At 40.1% G+C, this 19,524-nt stretch overlaps 1 protein-coding gene across 1 annotated transcript in view; it reads left to right on the top strand.

Moving 5' to 3' along the window:
* The first annotated feature begins 958 nt into the window (after positions 1-958).
* SEC63 (SEC63 homolog, protein translocation regulator) overlaps positions 959-19,524 on the top strand; it is a 53,327-nt gene continuing 34,761 nt past the window's right edge. The window contains exons 1-4 of the mRNA XM_059468169.1: positions 959-1,186; positions 14,654-14,753; positions 15,555-15,669; positions 19,194-19,306. Coding sequence (XP_059324152.1) covers positions 1,063-1,186; positions 14,654-14,753; positions 15,555-15,669; positions 19,194-19,306 — 452 coding nt within the window. The 5' untranslated portion in view covers positions 959-1,062. The remainder of the gene's footprint in view (positions 1,187-14,653; positions 14,754-15,554; positions 15,670-19,193; positions 19,307-19,524) is intronic.

Here is a 19,524-nt window from a genome sequence, read left to right on the forward strand (position 1 = left end):
GACAAGTGTAGGATACTGCACCTGGGGAGGAATAACCTCAGGTGCCAGTGCAGGCTGGGACAGACGTGCCAGAGAACAGCTCTGTGGAGAAGGACCTGGGACTGCTGGTGGATGACAAGCTGACCATGGGCTGGCAGCACCCTTGTGGCCAGAAGGGGCAGTGATACCCAGGGGTGCATTGGGAAGAGTGTGGCCAGCAGCTCAGGGGAGGCGACCCTGCCTCTCCACCCATCCCTAGTGAGGCCACATCTGGAGTGCTGTGTCCAGTTTCGGGTTTCTCGGCACCAGAGAGACAAAGAGCAGAGATGATGAGGGGTCTGGAGCGTCTCTTACAAGGAGAGACTGAGGGAGCCCTGTTCGGTCTGGAGAAGACTGAGAGTGAATCTCACCAATGCGTATAAATTACCCAAGGGCATTTGTCAAGAGGATGGTGCCGGACTCTTTTCGGTGGTGCACAGTGACAGGGTGAGGATAGCCACAAACTAAACCACCAGAAATTCCACTTCAGCATGAGGAATAACTTTACATGGGAGGGTCGCAGAGCACTGGGACAGGCTGCCCGGGCGGGTCGTGAACTCTCCCTCTCTGGAGACACTCCAACCCCGCTGGGGCGGGTTCCTGCGCCACCCGCTCTAAGTGCTCTCACCGGCTCCTTGCGAGGGGGGGTTTGGACAAGATCCAGAAATTTCTTTCAGCCTTAACGAACCTGTGACTCTGTGGCACGTTCTCTGAGACAACCGTGCTTTAGCAGGGAAATCAGCCCCGACAGCCACAGCCACCCCACACCGGCGCGGGCCGCGCTCCGATCCCGCGGATACCGGGATTCCGTGACCAGGGGGCGGGGCCTTGGCCCGGGCCAATCGGCGGCCGGGCGGGGCTGTGGGCGGGCCCGCCGGTGACGCCACTCCGGCTATGGTGGCTGAGTAGTGACACGTCTCCTTGCGCGGCCTGCCGAGGGGCGGGCGGCCGGCCGAGCCTGCGTTCTCGCGCGATCCCGGGGCGGCGGTACCGGGGGCCGCCGGCGGCAGCGGCGGCGGGGACGGGCGGGCGGCCGGCGCGGCCATGGCGGGGCAGCAGTTCCAGTACGACGACAGCGGCAACACGTTCTTCTACTTCCTCACCAGCTTCGTGGGGCTCATCGTCATCCCCGCCACCTACTACCTGTGGCCGCGGGACCAGCACGCCGGTGAGCGGCCCAACCGCGGGCACGGCCGGCTCCTGCGCCGCCGCACAGCGGGGCCGGGCCGGGCCCGCCGCGCTCGGGGCTCCCGTCCGGCCCTGCCCGCGGCCCCGGGGCCGCCTGGAGGGGCTGGAGGGGCGGCGGCCCCGCGCAGCGCTCGGCGGCGGCCATTTAGCGGTACCTGGGCCGGAGGAAGGGTCCCGGGGCCGCCGCCCCCCGAGCGAGCGCGCCCGGCTCCGCGCCGCGGCTCCTGCAGAGTCATCGCTGCGCCGGGCTCCGCGCTTTGTCTGGGGCTCGCGTTTTCCCTTGGCTTCCCGGAGTGTTTCAGCGTGGATGACCTAAATTTTGGTCGTGGGGAAAGAGCAAGCTATTGAGTTGGGGACGAAGAAGAAAAGTTACGGGTTCAGCTTTTGTGTCCCATAAGGTCACAGCGGGTGCCAAAATGGGGATTTGTTTTTTTCCCATTGCAAATCGCAGTTAAATGTCCGAAGGGCTAAATTTCTGTTTCACCCTTCGGGATGCTGCTTTGTGTCCCTGAACGGTGTTATAAAGTTTCTTTGACTAGTTCCGAATCTCATTTCCAAAGTAATTTTCCACTTTGTCTTTCCTGCATCCCTCTATTCTTGGAAGGAGAAGGCGTTTTGGTATATAGGCTGCACAGGAACGCATTTTTAACAGCAGTTCTGGGATTAAAAAGGCTGTAGGAATTGTGTTTAAAGGCTGGGTGGTAAGTGCTTAGTAAAACAGGGATGCTTGATACTGGTTCCCTCTGCAGAAACCTAAGAAGACCTCTTAAGAGCAGTTCTGCTTTGCCATCTGAGCAGAATACCTTTTGTTCCTTGCATCTTTTTACATTCAGTATCTGGTGGTTACTTAGTGGCTTTGATGCAGTTTTAAAGGGCTTGCCAGGTTCTGCTTAACTTTGTTTTATATGTAGAAGAAATACCTAGCAATGGAATCTTAGTCCTGTGCCTTCTAGTGAGGAGTAGGATAGAACAAATGTTGTTTTGGTGCCAAATGACAGCTGTTCACAGCCTTGGCTGCTGCCAGACGTGCCGGTGGCCTGTGGCAGGGCCCTGGCTGGAGAACCTCTTTGGAGGGTTGGTCTCTGTCCTCCAGGTACTCACTACCTGTTGTGCAGCTGAGGAGTTGGTTCTCTCTTCTGAAAGGAAAGGTTTCTCTGCCTCCTCTTTCTGCATCCTGACTGTTGCAAGAGGGAGGCGTTACTGTTGTTGAAGGTGTTTTGTAATCTTTGGGTTGTTCTTGAGGAGCGGGGAGTCAGAGAGAAAATGCTACTTCTGTAACCTTTTTCCAAACACCAAGATTTTTATTTTTGTTCTGGTGAAGGTTGGGAGGCACTGGGGGAGAAAATCGCTTTTTCTCTTGAACGATGCTTTCCTTCCTCCATAGTTCTTAAAAGCTGCTTCTTGGGAAAATGATTGTGTCTTGCCCGAGATACTGTGCAGAATGGTATGGCCAGCAGGGACACTGTGATGTTAGCATCAGTTTCAGGGGGCTGACAGAAGCAGGAAAAGCTGTAGAAATGCTGTCAAACTTGCAGCACTTTACCAGCCTTACATAGGTGATTGTCAACTATCCTTACAGAATGTCAGAAAATGAAACCTGACTTTGGAATATGGCTGTATGGATTTCACCACATTTCCAAATAGGCCTGCCATTAAATTTATTACTAATTTCTTTCTGTCTAGCCAGCATTGTCCAGTATGTAGAGGGCCTGCTGCATATTATTCTGCATTCAGTGCTAGATTCTTCCAAAGCTGTGTCAAACCATACTTTCCAAAGCAAAAGGTAAATTTTATTATGCTGTTGGTGCAAAGTAATGAGTCAACTAAGTGAAAATCACCAGTGGAAATGAAGGGAGATGGAAGAATGATTTCTGCCTCATAATTGTCTTAATGGATTTTAAAATGTGAATGTAGTCCAGTTTTTAGCATATGCATTAATGGCATGCCTGCAGTCTCTTGATTGAGTTCTGTTCTTCAGGCTCTGTTTAAACAAAGAGTTGAGGTGTCATACAGATCATCATTTGGGACTAATGTTGGTCTGCTAAGTAAGTTCTTATGAAGTAAATCTGCTAAGTAGCAGAACATTGTGATGTTTAAGTTAAGTGTATGGTTCTTAGGCAAGTAATTTCCAGCAAAATCCTCTGAGTATTTTTCTCACAGCTTTTTGTATGTATTCAACCATGCCTGTTCCAGCATTTGAACAAGATTTCAGGAATAAATTAAAACCTTGTGATGGTGGAAAATACTAATTGTTTAGCCACTGCTTCTTGTTTTCAGTGTAATTCACTACTTAAAAAAAAACAGCAAAACCACTTATTTCAAAAGCAGAGAGAAGGCCTGTGTCTTCAGAAGAGAAATCTTCCAACACTAGTGCATCCTGCTTCCTTTGATGGGCAGAAATACCTGGATGTTGATGTGAGATGTTATTTTGATGCCAGTTTAGGGTGGAGTTTCCAGTACTGAGGCACAGTATTGGGCCAAAGAGAACGAGTTCTGCTAAGACCTCTGCCCTCTGTGTGTGGAACCAAGTAACATTTTTGTTCTGGGGCTGTGTTTTGCCCTTCCTGTGCTAGAGAGCCGAGCCTTTGTCACCCCTGGTGGATTGGGGAGCTTGTACTGGTGAGCTCTTTCAGCTCCAGCTGCAGGAGCAAAGAAGACCAGATCAGGGGGAGCTTTTGAAGCATATCAATGCTTGTCCTCCTCACTTCAGGACCCCTTTGCAATGCAAACCAGAGCATCCAAAAGACACAGAGCAGATTCCTTTTTTAGTAAAAACTGTGTTGGAAGAGGAGCTTCAGCCATGTTGTGTTGTAAGAGCAGATGAGAGCTAGCGTTTCGCAAGGGTGAAATGCTCACTGCAGGAAGGTCACACCACTGGTGCCTGCTGCCTCCATCTGCAAATGTGCTGCCATGGATTGCTGGTATGTGATACACTACAGAGTGCCAGTGGAGGGAGAAGTACAGCAACAATCTGGGAATTGCTGATGGCCTGGAATATTTTAGGATTTGTTCTGTGCTGTAGTTTTGTAGTAAATGCTCATGGAATAAATAACCCCCCCCAAAACTCCGTGTTTGTTTTTGCTATAGTGAAGCTTGGAAAGTAAGACTGGATCTATATTGCTTTACTACTTCAAGGAAAATCAAAATGTGTTACCTAATGTCAAATTTGTAGTAGAATAGTTTTTTGGCAAGCCATTAACCTTTTGCTTTTAGTTCTTATAATAAACTCTTGGAAAGCCTTTCCAATACTACTGTCTGGAAGAACAGCATGATGTAACTTATGTCTCTAAAGTACTGAGAAAAATTGAGCTGTTTTTTTTCCTGAGTGTCTAAGCCTGCTTTTTCCAGGCATTCTGATGGGGTCCATATGAAGTGTTGCTGCAGCCTGTGGTAGGGATTGATGCTAGTATCTGGGAGGGTTTTGCTCTGGTGTGCTAGACACCCTGTGAACTGTCCCATAATTTCATTACCTCAGCTTTGATAAACCAAACAAGCAAGTAATTGACTTTGTAAACTGTTTGTCCAAATGACTTTACCTCCTTGGTGTTGACTCCAGAGCTAATAAAGCCTTTGTGGAAGGTTAATTATTCAGCTTTGTGCCTTGGACTGAAGTTTCATAATAGCATTGAGGCAGCAGTGCTCTGACAGAGTTAAGTGTTGTATTTCTCCCCATCCCTTGTGCCAAATAGAGCACCAATGTATGGGAGTGGAAGAATGTAATTTTAACTAAAATTGATTGTTGTCCCTTTTTTCTTTCTTCTGCCTTATTTTTAGGTGTATTCATTTCTGTGTAAGACTGTGTGTAGCTGGGATGGTGCAGGATGTGACTGAGGGAAAGCAGACTGATTCTTTCAGTGTTGGTGATGGCTTCAGGTGATGGTGAATATGGCTTCAGGCTATATTGTTTATCCTTGACTTGTTTCTTTAAGACATATATGTGTGTATATATGTTTTATTACTAAAAAAATCATACTTTTTCTGGGTTACTTTTGTTTTGGTCAAATACTGGTATTAATTTAGCCTAATTACTGTGAGTAAAACCATTGCAAGGACTGCTCTTGGAACAAAGAATGTGGTTGCTAAAAAGTTATTCTGGTGCAGATTCATTCTTAGCTAAAAAGGTATTTTCTGCAATGGGAATTTTCAAGTTGTTTTTCTAAATGTTAATTGTGAAAGTTGAAGAAAAAGTTTCTTTTTTTTCCCCCTCAGCAGTTTGGGGTGGAGGAGTGTCCATCAAAGTACTTTCCTGCTGTTGGACTTGCTTTGAGGTTTCAGTGTAAGCTTGTGTAAGCTTAAATGTCAGCATCTAGAAAGGAAATAGGGAGCAAGGGGTGAATTAATTTAGTTGGATAATATGGCAGTTGTTGCACAATGCTGATATGTTTGCTGAACTTTGTGTACTTTTTGACTTTTACCTGTGCTGCTGGATTGAGGCACATAATTATAAAGCTGTGCTGAACAGCTGGTCAGAGATTGTGATGTGCTTTGTAGTTAAGTACATGTACCTGGAAGCTTGCTAGTTCATCTTTTTTAGTTTCTTTTGGTCTTCATTAAATAAATTGTCCTGTTTTAGGGCATTGGGTATTCATAATTTGTTACAAAGCTGATGGAAAGAATGGAAGTATCTATCCTGAGTTTTTTATAGTAACTTGAACAAAACAAGATGTTGAAAACATTTCCCAAACCCCTAAGAATAAGAGCTGTGAATTCAAGGATAATGCTAGAAAAAGATTGCAGTCTCTTCTCTGAGAGAAAAGAGGCTGTAGGAACTGTTCTGTTTGGAATGTAGATCTTCCTTCTTGAAGTTTAAGAACATAACCTACTGTTGGGAAGGGAAGAAAACCAGATGAATGGCTGCATTTTTGTATCTAGAAAAAGTATTGATATGAAATAGATAAAAGCTATTTTGATAACTTTCATTATAATAGAAATCCATACAAAGTCTATGGTGTTTCAAAATTAAAAAAAAAAAATTGTTTGGCTTTTGTTTGTGTTTTTTGTTTTTGTTGCTGCTCCCCAGCCTGGCTATATGTTGTCCTGTTGCTCACTACTAACATTTTTCCTTTGCACCCTCCCCTCTCAAGTGTTTCTGTGTGAGATATAGCTAAAGATTTCTTGAAGAACACTGGGCTAATACCAAGAAAAACTAATAAAAATCTGATTAAAGAAGGCAATTTCCTGCTAATCTTTGAAGTTGCCATACCTGTAGCAAGTAGCATAGGCAGTTAGAGAACCCTAAAAATATTGCAGACATTTTGGTATTGAGGGTGGACAAATATACAGAAATATTTAAAAATGACAGCTTACTTGGTGACTGTTAAAAGGGAGAATATAATACCATGTTGATACTTAATTTATTTCTTTTATTTTTTACTGTACTGCTATTTTGAAGCAGTAGGGCTTTTTGGGTAGTTCTGTAGATGGTTTAAATGTCAGTGACAACTACTAAGGTTTAAAACCTTGGTCAGAAGTCCTGAGAAAGTTGTTCTGTAAAGGTTTGCTTCGTTTTTTTGCTTAGTTCTTAGGAACCATACTTCTCGGTATATCTGCCCACTATACTGGATATGTCTGTAGTGTCAACAGTGAAGGTTTCTCTGTAATTTTTTGGTGTTTTTTTCATCTGTGTCAGTTGAGGCTGACCTCAGAGAGTCTCACATTAATCCCCTGCTTTAAGGTGCAGGTAGGGAAACTGAGGCAGTGAAGTTTATTTGGCTGAGGACAGCAGTGAGTGTGCAACTTGGATGTGACTCAAGCTGGTGCAGAGAGTGCAGGCAGCACTTCTTGAGTTTTATCAGTAATGGACTAATGAGCACTTGTACCTCACAGCAGCTGAGGGAGAGGAAGAAGCATTGCTGCTGCTCCCACTCTGGGTAGAATTCTTCTGTGATGCTCCTAATCCTCTGGTGTGAGGTAAGATTGGTTGGAGGGGGTTAACTGTGATGCCTGTCCTTGCCCACAGCTCACTGAAATCTCATTAACCTTACTCCAAAGTATTTCACAGCATTTTGGCATATGGTTATTCAGGATAAAGTACAGGATGCTGGTAAAGGACAGGATAAAAGGACAGGATAAAACCACAGGATGCCATGCTCATTGCTAATGTGGTGTATAAGAATGGGTGTGAAAAATTGATATCTGTGAATATAAGCATTTTGTGTCCGTATGCGTGTGCTTATCCTTTCCTGTTAATATAACCTTTTATCATTGTGTCAGGAAGTGGGAGGAGAGTCAGTGAAACTCAGTTATAAGGACTGTTACTATCTACAAACTGAGCTTTTTGAGAGATTGAGTATGCCATGGTTTGACATAAACCATTTCAAGTTCTGAAAAATACAGTTTATTAGGTGACTGTTTGAAGGCAGAATATGATGTAATGGTGATACTTTACTTTTTTTTTTTTTTTTTTTTTTTTTTTTTTTTTTTTGCTATTTTGCTGTTTTGAAGCAGTAGGGTTTTTTTGAGAAACATTTGAAGAAGGGGCAAACATCATGAGATGTCACTAGTAATGTCTAGCAATTACCTCTAAAAATATTTTTCAAAACAAAGCATTTGCACAGAGTTATCCAAATTTCTCTGTTATTTGGAAAAAAAGCCTGTCTTTTCATGGAATTTTTAAAAAGTATTATAATCTTACTATAACCACTATAGCTTCCTAGCAGTAAAATAAAATTAATAGCCCTCTATTAGAGATTAGTTTAGCAGCTTCAAGACTGTCCAGAATACAAAATGCTGAAAAGCTTTTTTGTGGCCAGTTAAGGATCAAGCTGTAAGAAGAACTTTATCTTTCATTACATGTACATAAAAATAAAGTACTTTCTATTTTTAAAAAAATCATCCTATGTTATGGAAGCTTATGAAAACAGTGTACTGAAGGTTTTATTGCACACTTTGTTCATTTAATAGTTGCTGCAAGGTTGTCTTGACTACTCACAGAGATGACACTAAACTACCAGGTTATACAGGCTATGCATTAGAGAATTAGATTCAGTTATGGTTTCATGGGCAGCTAAGCTGTTCCTGGAGAAGCAGCAGGAAATTTGAGGGAGAAGCAAGGTAAATGACAGGAAATGGAATCAGTAGTGATTCCATAGTTTGGGTTTGTTGTTTTTTGTTTGTTGGTTGTGATTTTTTTTTTTTTTTAATTTGCGTTTCAAATTCATGCCTGTGAAGAAGGGTTCGGATCTGCAGCAATTTGAGCAACTCTTGACTGGGGCTGATGCTGCATCCTTGCCCCCTGTGGTGCTGCTTTCTCCCATGGTTTATAAACCTTTCCCTCAGTTACTAGTCAGGACCTGACATGTATCTCAATTTCATGGTGGAGAGGGTTGTGCTGGCTGGAAATATCAAGAGCAGGGTACAGGTACAAGAGCACAAAACAGGTACCTAATTTCTTTCCTGAGCAAAAAGATTAGTGTCTGCACCAGTTTTTAAATAAGTATACAATTAAGAAGATTTAAGAGGTGTTTTCAGAGTTTCACCTCGTTATTTCTCTTTTGCAGGATATTGCTTACAGGCATTTTAAATTCAGAAGATTCCTTTATCATGATTGGCTGGATGAACTGTTTGAAACTAGGATATTTGTAAGCATTGTGCCCTGCCAATAAAGTTTCAAATACCCTTTTTTCTTTGGAAGCAAAAACATGGACATAGTGGCTCAGATCAGGTGGGGTTTTTTATGTAGTATCACAGAAGTGAGTGTCTTAAGGAAGGAATAACAGGACAAGCATAAATGGTGTTTCCTTTGCATATTCTCTGTGTTTCCAGTGGTTTTGAGTTCAGTAACTTTTGTTATAGCATCTGTACCATCCTGTGTGAGGGAGGTCACTGTATCTGCTGCCCACACCACAAATAATCACCTTTGTTTTGCAGCTGCTTCTGATGTTGCTTAACAATCCTTATTTGCTCTACTGGAAGAGGAAGTAAACATTCAGTCCTGGCTGTCACTTAGGTTTTTTACACCCTTCCATTACCTCTCCTTGCACTTTACTCTTTCAGCTAGAAGATTTGTGATAATATTTTGGCCATAAATCTCCTTATACATTTGATGGCCCTTGTTCACCTTAATTGAATGTTTTCTGGTTGAACCTCTTTAGGAGGTGGGGCTAGGGCTGTGCATCACATTTGAGGTATGTACAGCCTCAAGGTTGGACATACCTCCAGCTTATGTGGTGGAGTAATAATCTCTTCGCACAGGAATGCTCTAAACACATGCTCTGATTTTTATTTTTCAGCTGAGTTTTACATAGAACAGTTTCTCACAACACCAAGATTGCATTCTGAGAGGTAATGGTCAGCCTTGAGCTCATCGTTGTATCCACAGAATTAGACTAGCTCCCACTGGACTTTATGTTTTCATACTCATGATTGCATGTGCCATTCAGAAGTGCACTTGCTTGATCTTTACAATTCTTCAGGATGCCCTTGTCCTTGTTACCCAGAATCAGTTCATATCATCCAGAAGCTTTATTTTACTGCTCACCCTTTTAGTCTGATTGCTTATTAATGAAATGTGTTGTAGTTCCAACACAGATTCCTGCAGAGCTCCTGGTGATTTCCTTCTGCTGGGAGAATTGGTAATTCACTCTGTCTTCTAGTCACATATTTATTTTTGCAATAGTTAGATGGTTGTTCCGAAAGACTTGTAAAGGGAACCTTTCAAAAGCCTTTTGGAAACCACAGACTGTATCAGCAAGATCTGTTCTGTATGTTTACTTCCTTGAGAGGACTTTACCAAAGACTGTACTGATGCTGGATGGATGTATGCTACTTATCTTTGTGTCCACTAATTCTGTCCTTTATTAGAGTTTCTTCAGGGTGTGCATCAGAACAGTACTGACTACAAGCATTTTTAATGGCTAATGATACGTTTAGTGACTTTTGTTTGCCTTTATTTTGGATTGAATGTGTTCTGGTTTCCTCCCCACACCAAACTGATAAAATTCAGTTAATAGTTAAGAGTGTGTAATCTTGGAGCCCGGCATTGTTGTTGGCTTTGTCTGAAATTGATAACCTTGACTCATGTGGATGTTGTTCCATGGTAAAATGTCCAGTTTCCTGATTCCTCTCAGATTCTGTTAAAGTTTCACAATGCAGCTATAGCTCCAGTCCTACTATAAATCTGATAAATTAGGTGATGGAGCTTAAATGTTGTTATAGTTAGTTCCACTGACTGTTTTGTCAGTGCACTAATAGGAAGGACAAGGTTTGGAAGTGGCTTGATTAGCAGTAGTGTAATGTGGAACTGTGCCCAGCTGACTGTAAATACAAAGCTTGGGTAAGTAAACTGAAAAGGGGTTAACTTCAGGATACTGAATTGTCTTATGCTGCTGTTTTTTAAAGCTATTAGTAACAAATGCTATCTTTTGGTCAGCAAATATGTGTGGGATTGTGGGAATGGAAAGTTAGGTTACTTTTTTTCCTGTTAAGCTTTATCTAGTTGCTGCAAAACATGCTCTGGAAAAAAGCAGCTTTGCTGTTAAGTATTTCGTAGGTCTCTTTGTAGTTAATGAACTGCTTGGGTTTTAATACTTAAAATGTTACTCAAAACACATAATTTTTTGGCTTATTTCTGTGAATATTTGCTAGAGAGAAAAATCTCTTTGAAAACAACTAGGGTGAGATTATTCAGCTATAAATGTTTTAGTTAAGAGGCTAACCTGGACATGACCTCTTTATAGATAAATAATGAGGGTCATGAGGACAATTCTTATAATGATAGACATTAAGGTTAGAAAGCATCTATCAGATGGTTTAATTATTCACTGCTGTGATGCATTTAAAATCCTGAAACATGCTTTCCATTTTAAATTTTTTTAAAGTAATCCCAGTGGGAACACTAGTGCTTATTTGAAGGCTTTTGCATTTAAGCTACAGCGTTTTAGAACACTTTAAAATCAATTTAATTTGCTTCATGCCTCTTAATTTGGAGTTTTACTGTAGAAGTCAATCCTATTATAATAAAGTTGAAATTGCTCAGTACTTCAGAGGAGCTGCTGACTATGAGTTTGCTGTGAGTTTCAATCCTGCCTCTTGGTTGCTGGCAAAGATGGGTTACTTCTTTTACAACATAGTTATAAATGTTTGTCAGTGTCATTTTGAAAGTAAGTCTGTGGGTTTTTTTCCTCACCCTGTGACTTTTAAAATTATCTCAGATAAAATACTATATCCATGTGGATTCTTTTTCAGTAATAATTATCAAGGAAACTGTCAACAGAGTTAAGCATCGATGGCCTAGTGAAAAAGTAGGGTAGCCTTTTCCTACTTCAGCTGTTATCTGAGAAATGGTTAAGTGCTTAAGAAAGTAAATTTTTACAGAGACCCTCAGTTCAAGACCTCACTAAATAAGTTGTTCATACAATTATTTGATGTCTGTTATTGTTGAAGTAGAAAGAAGCCCAGTTGTTCACATTTTGCATATATATATATATATATATATATATATATATATATGTAACATGTCTGTATAACATATATATACACACACGTAACTGTGGAAAGTAAATACAAGCCTACTTAAGTGTACAGTTTAGAGGATTAAAACTGAGTAAAATCCAGGAAACCTGGAAGCTCTGGGGTGTTTTGACTGAGCCTGTTGCCCTCAGTTTTAACAGAACAGATGTAATGCTTAGAACTGTGGCGTCCCTGTGCTGTAACCTTTACTCAAGACTTGCATACTTGCTGTGTGTATTACTTGCACCTCTTGATATTTTCCACAGGTACAAGTTTTCCATTCAGGTGTAGAGAGAGGATGACACACTACAAATGAGTTTTGTGAAAGTCTGGCTTTAAAGTGATCTTGGCATTTCCTAGGGCTGCAGAACTCTGTCGCTCTGTGTTCCTGCTGAAAGAAGTAATTTTCTTTCAAAACCATTCTCCTTTGGATGAATTGTCTGCACCTGGGTGGCAGAATATTTCATGTGCACCTCCTCCTATTTCTTTTCCTGACAGAGTCCACTGGAACTGTATTCTGGACTATGTGACTTTGCTTTTTGTAGTAACCTGGAGGTAGAAAGAACACAGGAGGCTAGGACGTATTTCTGTCCTTTCCTGCAGTTTGGGGTAGCATAATGGAAGTCTGGTGGCTTCTGTTGATTCTGATATTAGCTTTTTGCTTGCTTTTGGCTGTCATAAAAATTGACTGATACTTTGAAACTTTTATATGCTTTAGATATAAATACTGACGCCAGTAGTCTTATTTGTGGTATTTTTTTTCCTGAAACTGACCTTTGTTTGTTGCAGCTGAAACAAGATTCTGGGGATTAAAACTTCTCAGTATAATTGCCAGCTGTACCTCTTTTCTGTTCTCTCTCTTCTAAAATTGCCTGTGTCCAATAACAATAAATGTGCAATCTTCTCTTTTTTCTTAGAAGGATGGAAAATAACCTCCCCTTAGGTTTTTTTTTTGTTTTGTTTTGTTTTGCTTTGTAGTTTTTTAAAGCACTTTTTGGAACCTCCAGAACCTGGAACAAAATTATTAGGTTTAGGTAGCGATCAATTGTCAAACATTCCTGAAGATTGGGTGTATCCTCCTGTTTCTTTGGAAACAGGTATGTAAGATAGGCGAACTTCAAATCCAAACTTAAGCCAGGCATGGCTGAATTGTAAACCAAGTTGAATGTAATCTCTGAAAATTGGAAATCCAACCTGTAATTAGCTTTCTTCTGTGTCTGTATATCCTGTGTCCTCACCCATTGTGCGATTAGTAAATCAGAGCAGAGGTTGAGACAGATATGAGAAATTTTTGCCACATGAGGATGGTCAGACTGTACAATATGTTGTTCAGAGGCACAGTGCGCTCTGTCTTTGAAGCCCCTCCAAATGCCTACAGCCAGACCTTGAGCAGCTGCTTTTTTGACTCTCCTCTGAGCAGCAGGGTTTTTATTAGGTGATCTCCTGAGGTCTTCTCCACCCTTTCCAACCTGTTAGTGTTCTGTTTACCCGAGAACTGTGTGGTCTGCGTTACCCATGCAGAAGAAGCAAATGCCTCAGGCTTAAAGAACTGGATATTCAAAAGGTTTGCATAAGTTCTGATCAGGAGAAGTCAGTTGTTTACTTTTAACACTCTACCTGTTTTGATGCCCAGAATACAAAAGGGACTGCAGCAGTCAACAAGGAAAGACCAACCTATGTAATCTACCTAAACTTCTGTAAGGCCTCTGATAAAGTTATGAAAGAGATGGCACTCAGATTTTCTTTTGTATCAGTACTAGTTATATTTCCTGAACTTGAAAAGTGTGTTAAGATGTAGTTTTGGCTGGACATTCACATACATTATTTAAGTTACTACAGTATGCACTTGTGAGAACCCTTGTGACTAAGAATTGTGTTGGGGAAAATCTGCTTGTGAATCTCAGGATCTTTGTGTGCATTGAGAACAATATGGAGGGAAATAAGGCAAGCACGGGATGCTTTCCCAGATTATTTACAGGAATGAAGTGGCAGTCTCCATCCTCTTGTGAGGGGGGTGCTTTAACAGTACCTTGATGCATGGAGTAGTGTTAGTGAGATTAACTCAAAAGCCCCACGGATGCATTATGCCTTTGCTTTGCAAGTCTCTTGAATACCTATTCCTAAAACTGTAGGAGAGATTCACTATTGTGAAGGATTTTACCATCGAGCAAGAAGTGGTTTTGACTGGAGGAAAAGCATTTCCTGCCACCCCACACACACTTGTCTCCCTGTAATCCCATATCAAAACATGTTGTCTGAAGTGCTCTTACACTGTAATGGGAAGCCATGATCTGGACTGAGAAGAAACAAGAGAACTCTGATTGTCTGCTTTTAAAACTCTGAACTTTTTTCCCTGACAGAATATGGATTCCAGAGCTAAGATCCAGAGAAAGTACAATTCATATTTCACTGCAGAGCTTCACTTTGAGGAATGTGTGAGGTGTTCACTGCAGTGTGATCAGGGTCTTGCATGATATTGCAGGGCAGTGGCATGGTAAATTCACTTGTGTAAAAAGGAAGCTCCTTTTGTCAGACAAAGGCAAAGCAAAAAAGATCTGATTTATCCACAACTTGCTGTTGTTCCTGCTGTACTCTTTATTTGTATACAAACACCAGTTTTCCTGTGGGTTGCATTCTGTTTGTTTTTCCTGCATGCCATAGCAGACATACTGAAAAGGGAAACTTTAGGTGTTGAGTGGCAGAAGCAAAGTTACTGGTGCACATTAGGCAAAGGTTGGGTTCACATGTTATGGTTACTATGTGGCATATAGGAAATGGAACAGTTTTCTTTTAGGTAGAGAGAGTAATCTGACCAACTTCTTATGTTTATGCATGTACAGCATCACTTAATGGATAGAAAGCATTCTTTCCTCTGGTAATGCTGGACCTTATGTTAGTCCTCCAAATGACCTTGTACTGCCTGTTTGGGGTGAGGTGGGCATGTTTGCTGTTCTGTATGTTGCCAGCTTGGTTAATCACAATCTCTCTATTTTCACAGAGCAAATCCGATTAAAGAATATAAGGAATGTGTATGGAAGGTGTTTGTGGTACCGCTTGCGACTGCTGAAGCCACAGCAGAACATCATTCCTACAGTGAAGTACGTACGTTTCATTTGCATGGCTTCCCATTAAGCAATTCTTACCTTGTTTTATATAGAAATGCACTGGTTTGTAATCAAAGCAGGGATTTGTTACTTTTGCATCACTAAAGAGACATTTGCAATCTGCAATATTTCAATAATTAATAGGTAATCATTATTGTCTAGTAGGGTTTGAAGTTTAGGTGCATACTTTTTGTTCTGTATAAAATACCTGAGGAATGAGACCAGTGAGTCTCAGCTGTAGAAAAAAGTAAACAATGCTTTTATTTGTTCAAAAAAATTATTCTCCCTCATTGAAATTAGTAGTGCTAGTCCAATCTTTTGATTTAAATATTTAGTATGTGAACATATATACTTAAATATAAAAGAATAATAACTTTGTATGTTTGAAGGTGGACCCTTTATCAGTTCCTTGTTATGCCCATCCTCAAAATGTTTTGCTGTCTGTTATGCACCTGTGTCAGCTTTTTGTGTTTTGTTTTTTTTGTTTCTTTTAACACATTGATTTTAATTGATTTTCTAGATCCTAGACATCCTTTAAAAATCAGAAATAATAGTGTATACCTGCTGAGGAAAGACAGTTAAAAAATGCAGACTTTGTGGTAGTGGATTGTCCTTTTTAAAAGCTAGGAGAAAAAGTGGTATTAAAACTGAAATACTAACACCTGCTTTAGTGTTTCTTGCTGTTTTAATACTATACTATTTCTTGAAGAGTGATACAAGATGTTTCAGTGTTATTAGAATGGTGCTAGAGCTAGTGGATTTGTGTATTTAAAAAATTCTTTTTCTTCCAAACAGGAAAATAGTCCTCCTTGCTGGCTGGGCATTATTTTTGTTCCTTGCATACAAAGTTTCCAAAACAGACAGAGAGTATCAAGAATACAACCCTTATGAAGTGTTACATTTGGATCCTGTAAGTAATAACATCTTTCACTACTCTGTACTACTGTAACTGTATATGCTGTGTGTAGATGTTAATCTTGGACTTGTTTTTTCAAACAAAGGAAGTTTAGTGAATCTATCTAGTGGTTTTGTTCTTTTTTGGCATGTGAAAGTTACTGCTGCATGTTATAGTCAGTTGTTATGTGTTTTTTGCCTATATCTGTACCAATTTATAACTTTTATATCTAGTGCCTTCAAAATGTAGTGAGGCGGGTGTTTTAAAATCCTATTCTGATGTTGTTTTCCTCTCTGTGTACAGGAAAATAACAAAAAAAAAATCTGTTTTGTATGCCCTGTGTAAATCTTCTGAATAGGAACTTTTAGGGATGCTGAAGTAACTGTATAAACAAGAATGTGAATTCATTTGATTTACAGTTTCTCTACAGAGCAATATTTGTAAATGAGAGGTTTCACTGAAGGGTGTTGGTGATGCACATTTTGATGTAGTGCAGGCTAACTTGAATTTTGGTTGTATCTGTGAATGCAAACAACAAATTCTAAATAGTGATCCCAGCCAATAGGTTTATTGAAATTGAACTGGGATGAAAAAAAAAGATATAGTGTCTATCTAGAAAATAGATGCAGTGCTTTGTTTATACTGAAGGACTGATTCAAAATGGATGCAAAAATTACATATCCCAAGGATAGACTTTCTGAACTTCTTTTAAACTTTTCATCTTAACCACAATACCTTGAGCAGATTGTCTGCTTATGTTAATTATTTCCTGATCCAAGTCTCCTCTTTTGAATAACAGTAGAGTCATCTTTCCAGTTCTGGAGTCTGAGGTATGTTTCACTCTCAAGTCTGAAGAAATACACTGTAGATCAGCTCAGCACAAGAACGTGAATGAGCTTTGAATGTACCTGTTTTGATTAAATGTGATGCATATTGTTAGGGTGAGAGCTTAATATGTATGTGAACTTTAGCAAATACATCTCTTGCCTTTAAATGACGTTGACTTGTCAGCAGAGAAAAGCAGCACCTTGTGCTAAGAAAGCCATTTATAGCAGGTGAGAAGTCTGTAGCCTATTTCTAGCTGGACAGGTAGAACACCTGCCTGTCATGTCTGGAGCCAAGTTACTGCAATTCAGCCACTGCTCAACTCACTGCTGCTGACTTGTGTTCTCCCACTGATGCACGGGAAGGAGCAATAGAGGTTTTTACTGTTAAATGGTATCTGTTGGACCCATGCAGTTTAAATGTTCATATAATTGGGTTAACTTTGATTAAAGAAATCAGGCTAGGGATTAGGTCATCAGAGTATTTTCCTTTGTTATCCTTCTGAAATTTATACAAGAAACAACCCAGGAGGGAAAGAAAGGAATGCATGTAGTGAATTACAGATTTGTGTTTATTGATAAAAATTTGTACACGTGCTCAAGACGTGTGCAACTTACCCAGGCAAAGAAACCAATTCTGGAATCAGCCTTAAGGACTGAGGGATGGAGCATGTTCTCATAAGGACAAGCTGAATGAGAGCCAGAGATTTTGAGAGGGGGATGAAAAGATGGTTGTGAAGATAGATAGTTGAAGTAGGGCTCAAGAAAAGAGTTCAAAATCTGAGCCTGTTCCTTGCTATCAAGCAATTTCTATTAAATCTCTTGAAAGATTTTCAGTCCAGACTATGTGAGAAATGAACAGATTTCTTCTGTTACCATTCAAATGGAACTCAGAGAGTTGTAGCTGGTCCTGCTGATGAAGTGATACAGATGCTGAAGTGTAGTTAGATAATGGAACTGTTATTGTTATTAAAAAAAACCTTAAAACACCACAACCCCCTCCCCCTAAACTTTAAAAAAATTAAAATGATTGCAGATGGAAGCACTTCAAAGTTTTGATGCACAGTAATTCACTTCTTTGCATTCATACGCTAGTCAAGATTATTTTTCATGTTAGCATATCAATTTATAACAAGAGGCTTTTATTTCCTGAGAAGAACCACAGCACCAACAAAGTCCAGATAATGTACTTACACCACATTTTATATGCAATATCAGCACTGGGTTTTGAACATAGAATAGCTCTTTTTGAAGCATGCCACTGGAATTCACTAACACATAAGGTGCTCAAATATTAATTTTTTTATTTAATGAGTATCTGTACTGCAGTTTCAAAGCTGGGATCCAAGGCATAAAGATGAATATCAAAAGGGATTATATACAGGCACACTCTGTGTTCCAAGCAGACTGACACCAGCTGTCCAAAGCTACTAAGCTTTTCTGTAAGTCAGGCCTAACCTCTGTAGCCTAGCTTTTGAAAATGAGGAGTAAGAATTTATTGTAGATGAAAAACTTGTCAACTTTTCTGGGATTTTGTGCACCTTCTGGGTCAGAAAGAAAAAAATTAGTTTTTTTTCTAACAGAGAGCATTCATGTGAGCCATGAAAACACATCTCAAACAGCTTGGGTTTTTTTTTCCTTCCCTTTGTTCTTCCCCTACTTTTTAGCTTCTTCTTCCTATCTGGCATTCTTTCTCTAGTCTTGAAACATCAGGTTTTAGTTGAAGTCTAATTTATAATGGAGTAAATTCATCCTGTGCATTAAATCAGGCATGCTGTTGAAAAATAGTGTAAGAATATGGCAGACTGTATAAAGTGAGATAAAGTAACAGCAAGTGAGGCCTTAGGGTAGTTTCATTTCTGGTTTAAATTTATTGAAACAGTACCATCATCTGTGAATAAATTCTTGTGTGTTTATTATGCAGTTAAGGTCAGCATGCTAGGCTTCTGTGGCACAAAATACTGAAAAGTCTTGTGGTAATTGTTGTGAAAAACTTAGCAGATAACATATAGAAAAACTTAAGCTGAACTTACTATAAAGTTTTGTTGGGCTGTCTTGAGTAGTGAAGTTCATAGTCCAAGCTGGAGGTTAATGCACAAGGGATTGTGTTGGTGGCATTTGACAACACAAAGAGTAGAATAAAAATCAATCTTTCTCAGGTATAGGTAATGTATTCCCTTTGTTCAAGAAGTTTGAAATAATTTATGGGTAGGATGATTCTAGTCAAAGTCTTTTTAAGTGGCAGGGAAATCTGCTTTTCCTGGTGACTAACAGATTTATTTCTGCATGCAAGCTGCAAGTGAACCATCATACTTGATCTGTGAACTATGCTTAAATAGAAGAATATTGCAAATGAGAGTTCCTTGTATTCATGAATATGTTTAAGATTCACCAAACAGATATGAAATCCTTCCTTTTTTGTTTTTCCCATGGATGGACAAGCAAAATAATCTGGATAAAACCCAGTATTCAGTCATCTGAGTGTGTTTTAGTTAGACTCTGAACTTCTGTCTTCATTTGAAAACATAATGGTTGTAAGAATTTTATCAGAAAAATAATAATGTTTTAATGAAACAGTTTCATGATCCTATGTTACAATATAATTCTTCAGTGACTGGTTCAGAAAAATACTATGCAATGTATATTAGGATTATGTATAAAGAATGAATTTTATTTAAGGTATTTATTAATAAATGCAAACCTTTCCTTTTGTAGGGAGCAAGTATATCAGAAATAAAGAAACAGTACCGTGCACTATCCCTAAAATACCATCCAGATAAAGGAGGAGATGAAGTTATGTTCATGAGGATTGCTAAGGCCTATGCAGCGTAAGTTTCTTTTTTGCCTATGAAAAAAAGGGAATCATAATATTATGGGCAGAACAGCCTTTACAGTAAGAACAAGGAGGGTGCAAGCAGGCAGGAAGAAATGTGTTCAGATATGTAACAGAAGTCAAAATGTGTCTTCCTGCAGTGAGTGTTTGCTTTGTACGAGTTAGGAAGGATAATTTGTTTTGAACCTGTCAGAATACTGTAAGGTGTTAGTT

This window comes from Ammospiza nelsoni, chromosome 3 (genome assembly GCF_027579445.1).
Source record: "Ammospiza nelsoni isolate bAmmNel1 chromosome 3, bAmmNel1.pri, whole genome shotgun sequence".
NCBI classification, from domain to species: domain Eukaryota; kingdom Metazoa; phylum Chordata; class Aves; order Passeriformes; family Passerellidae; genus Ammospiza; species Ammospiza nelsoni.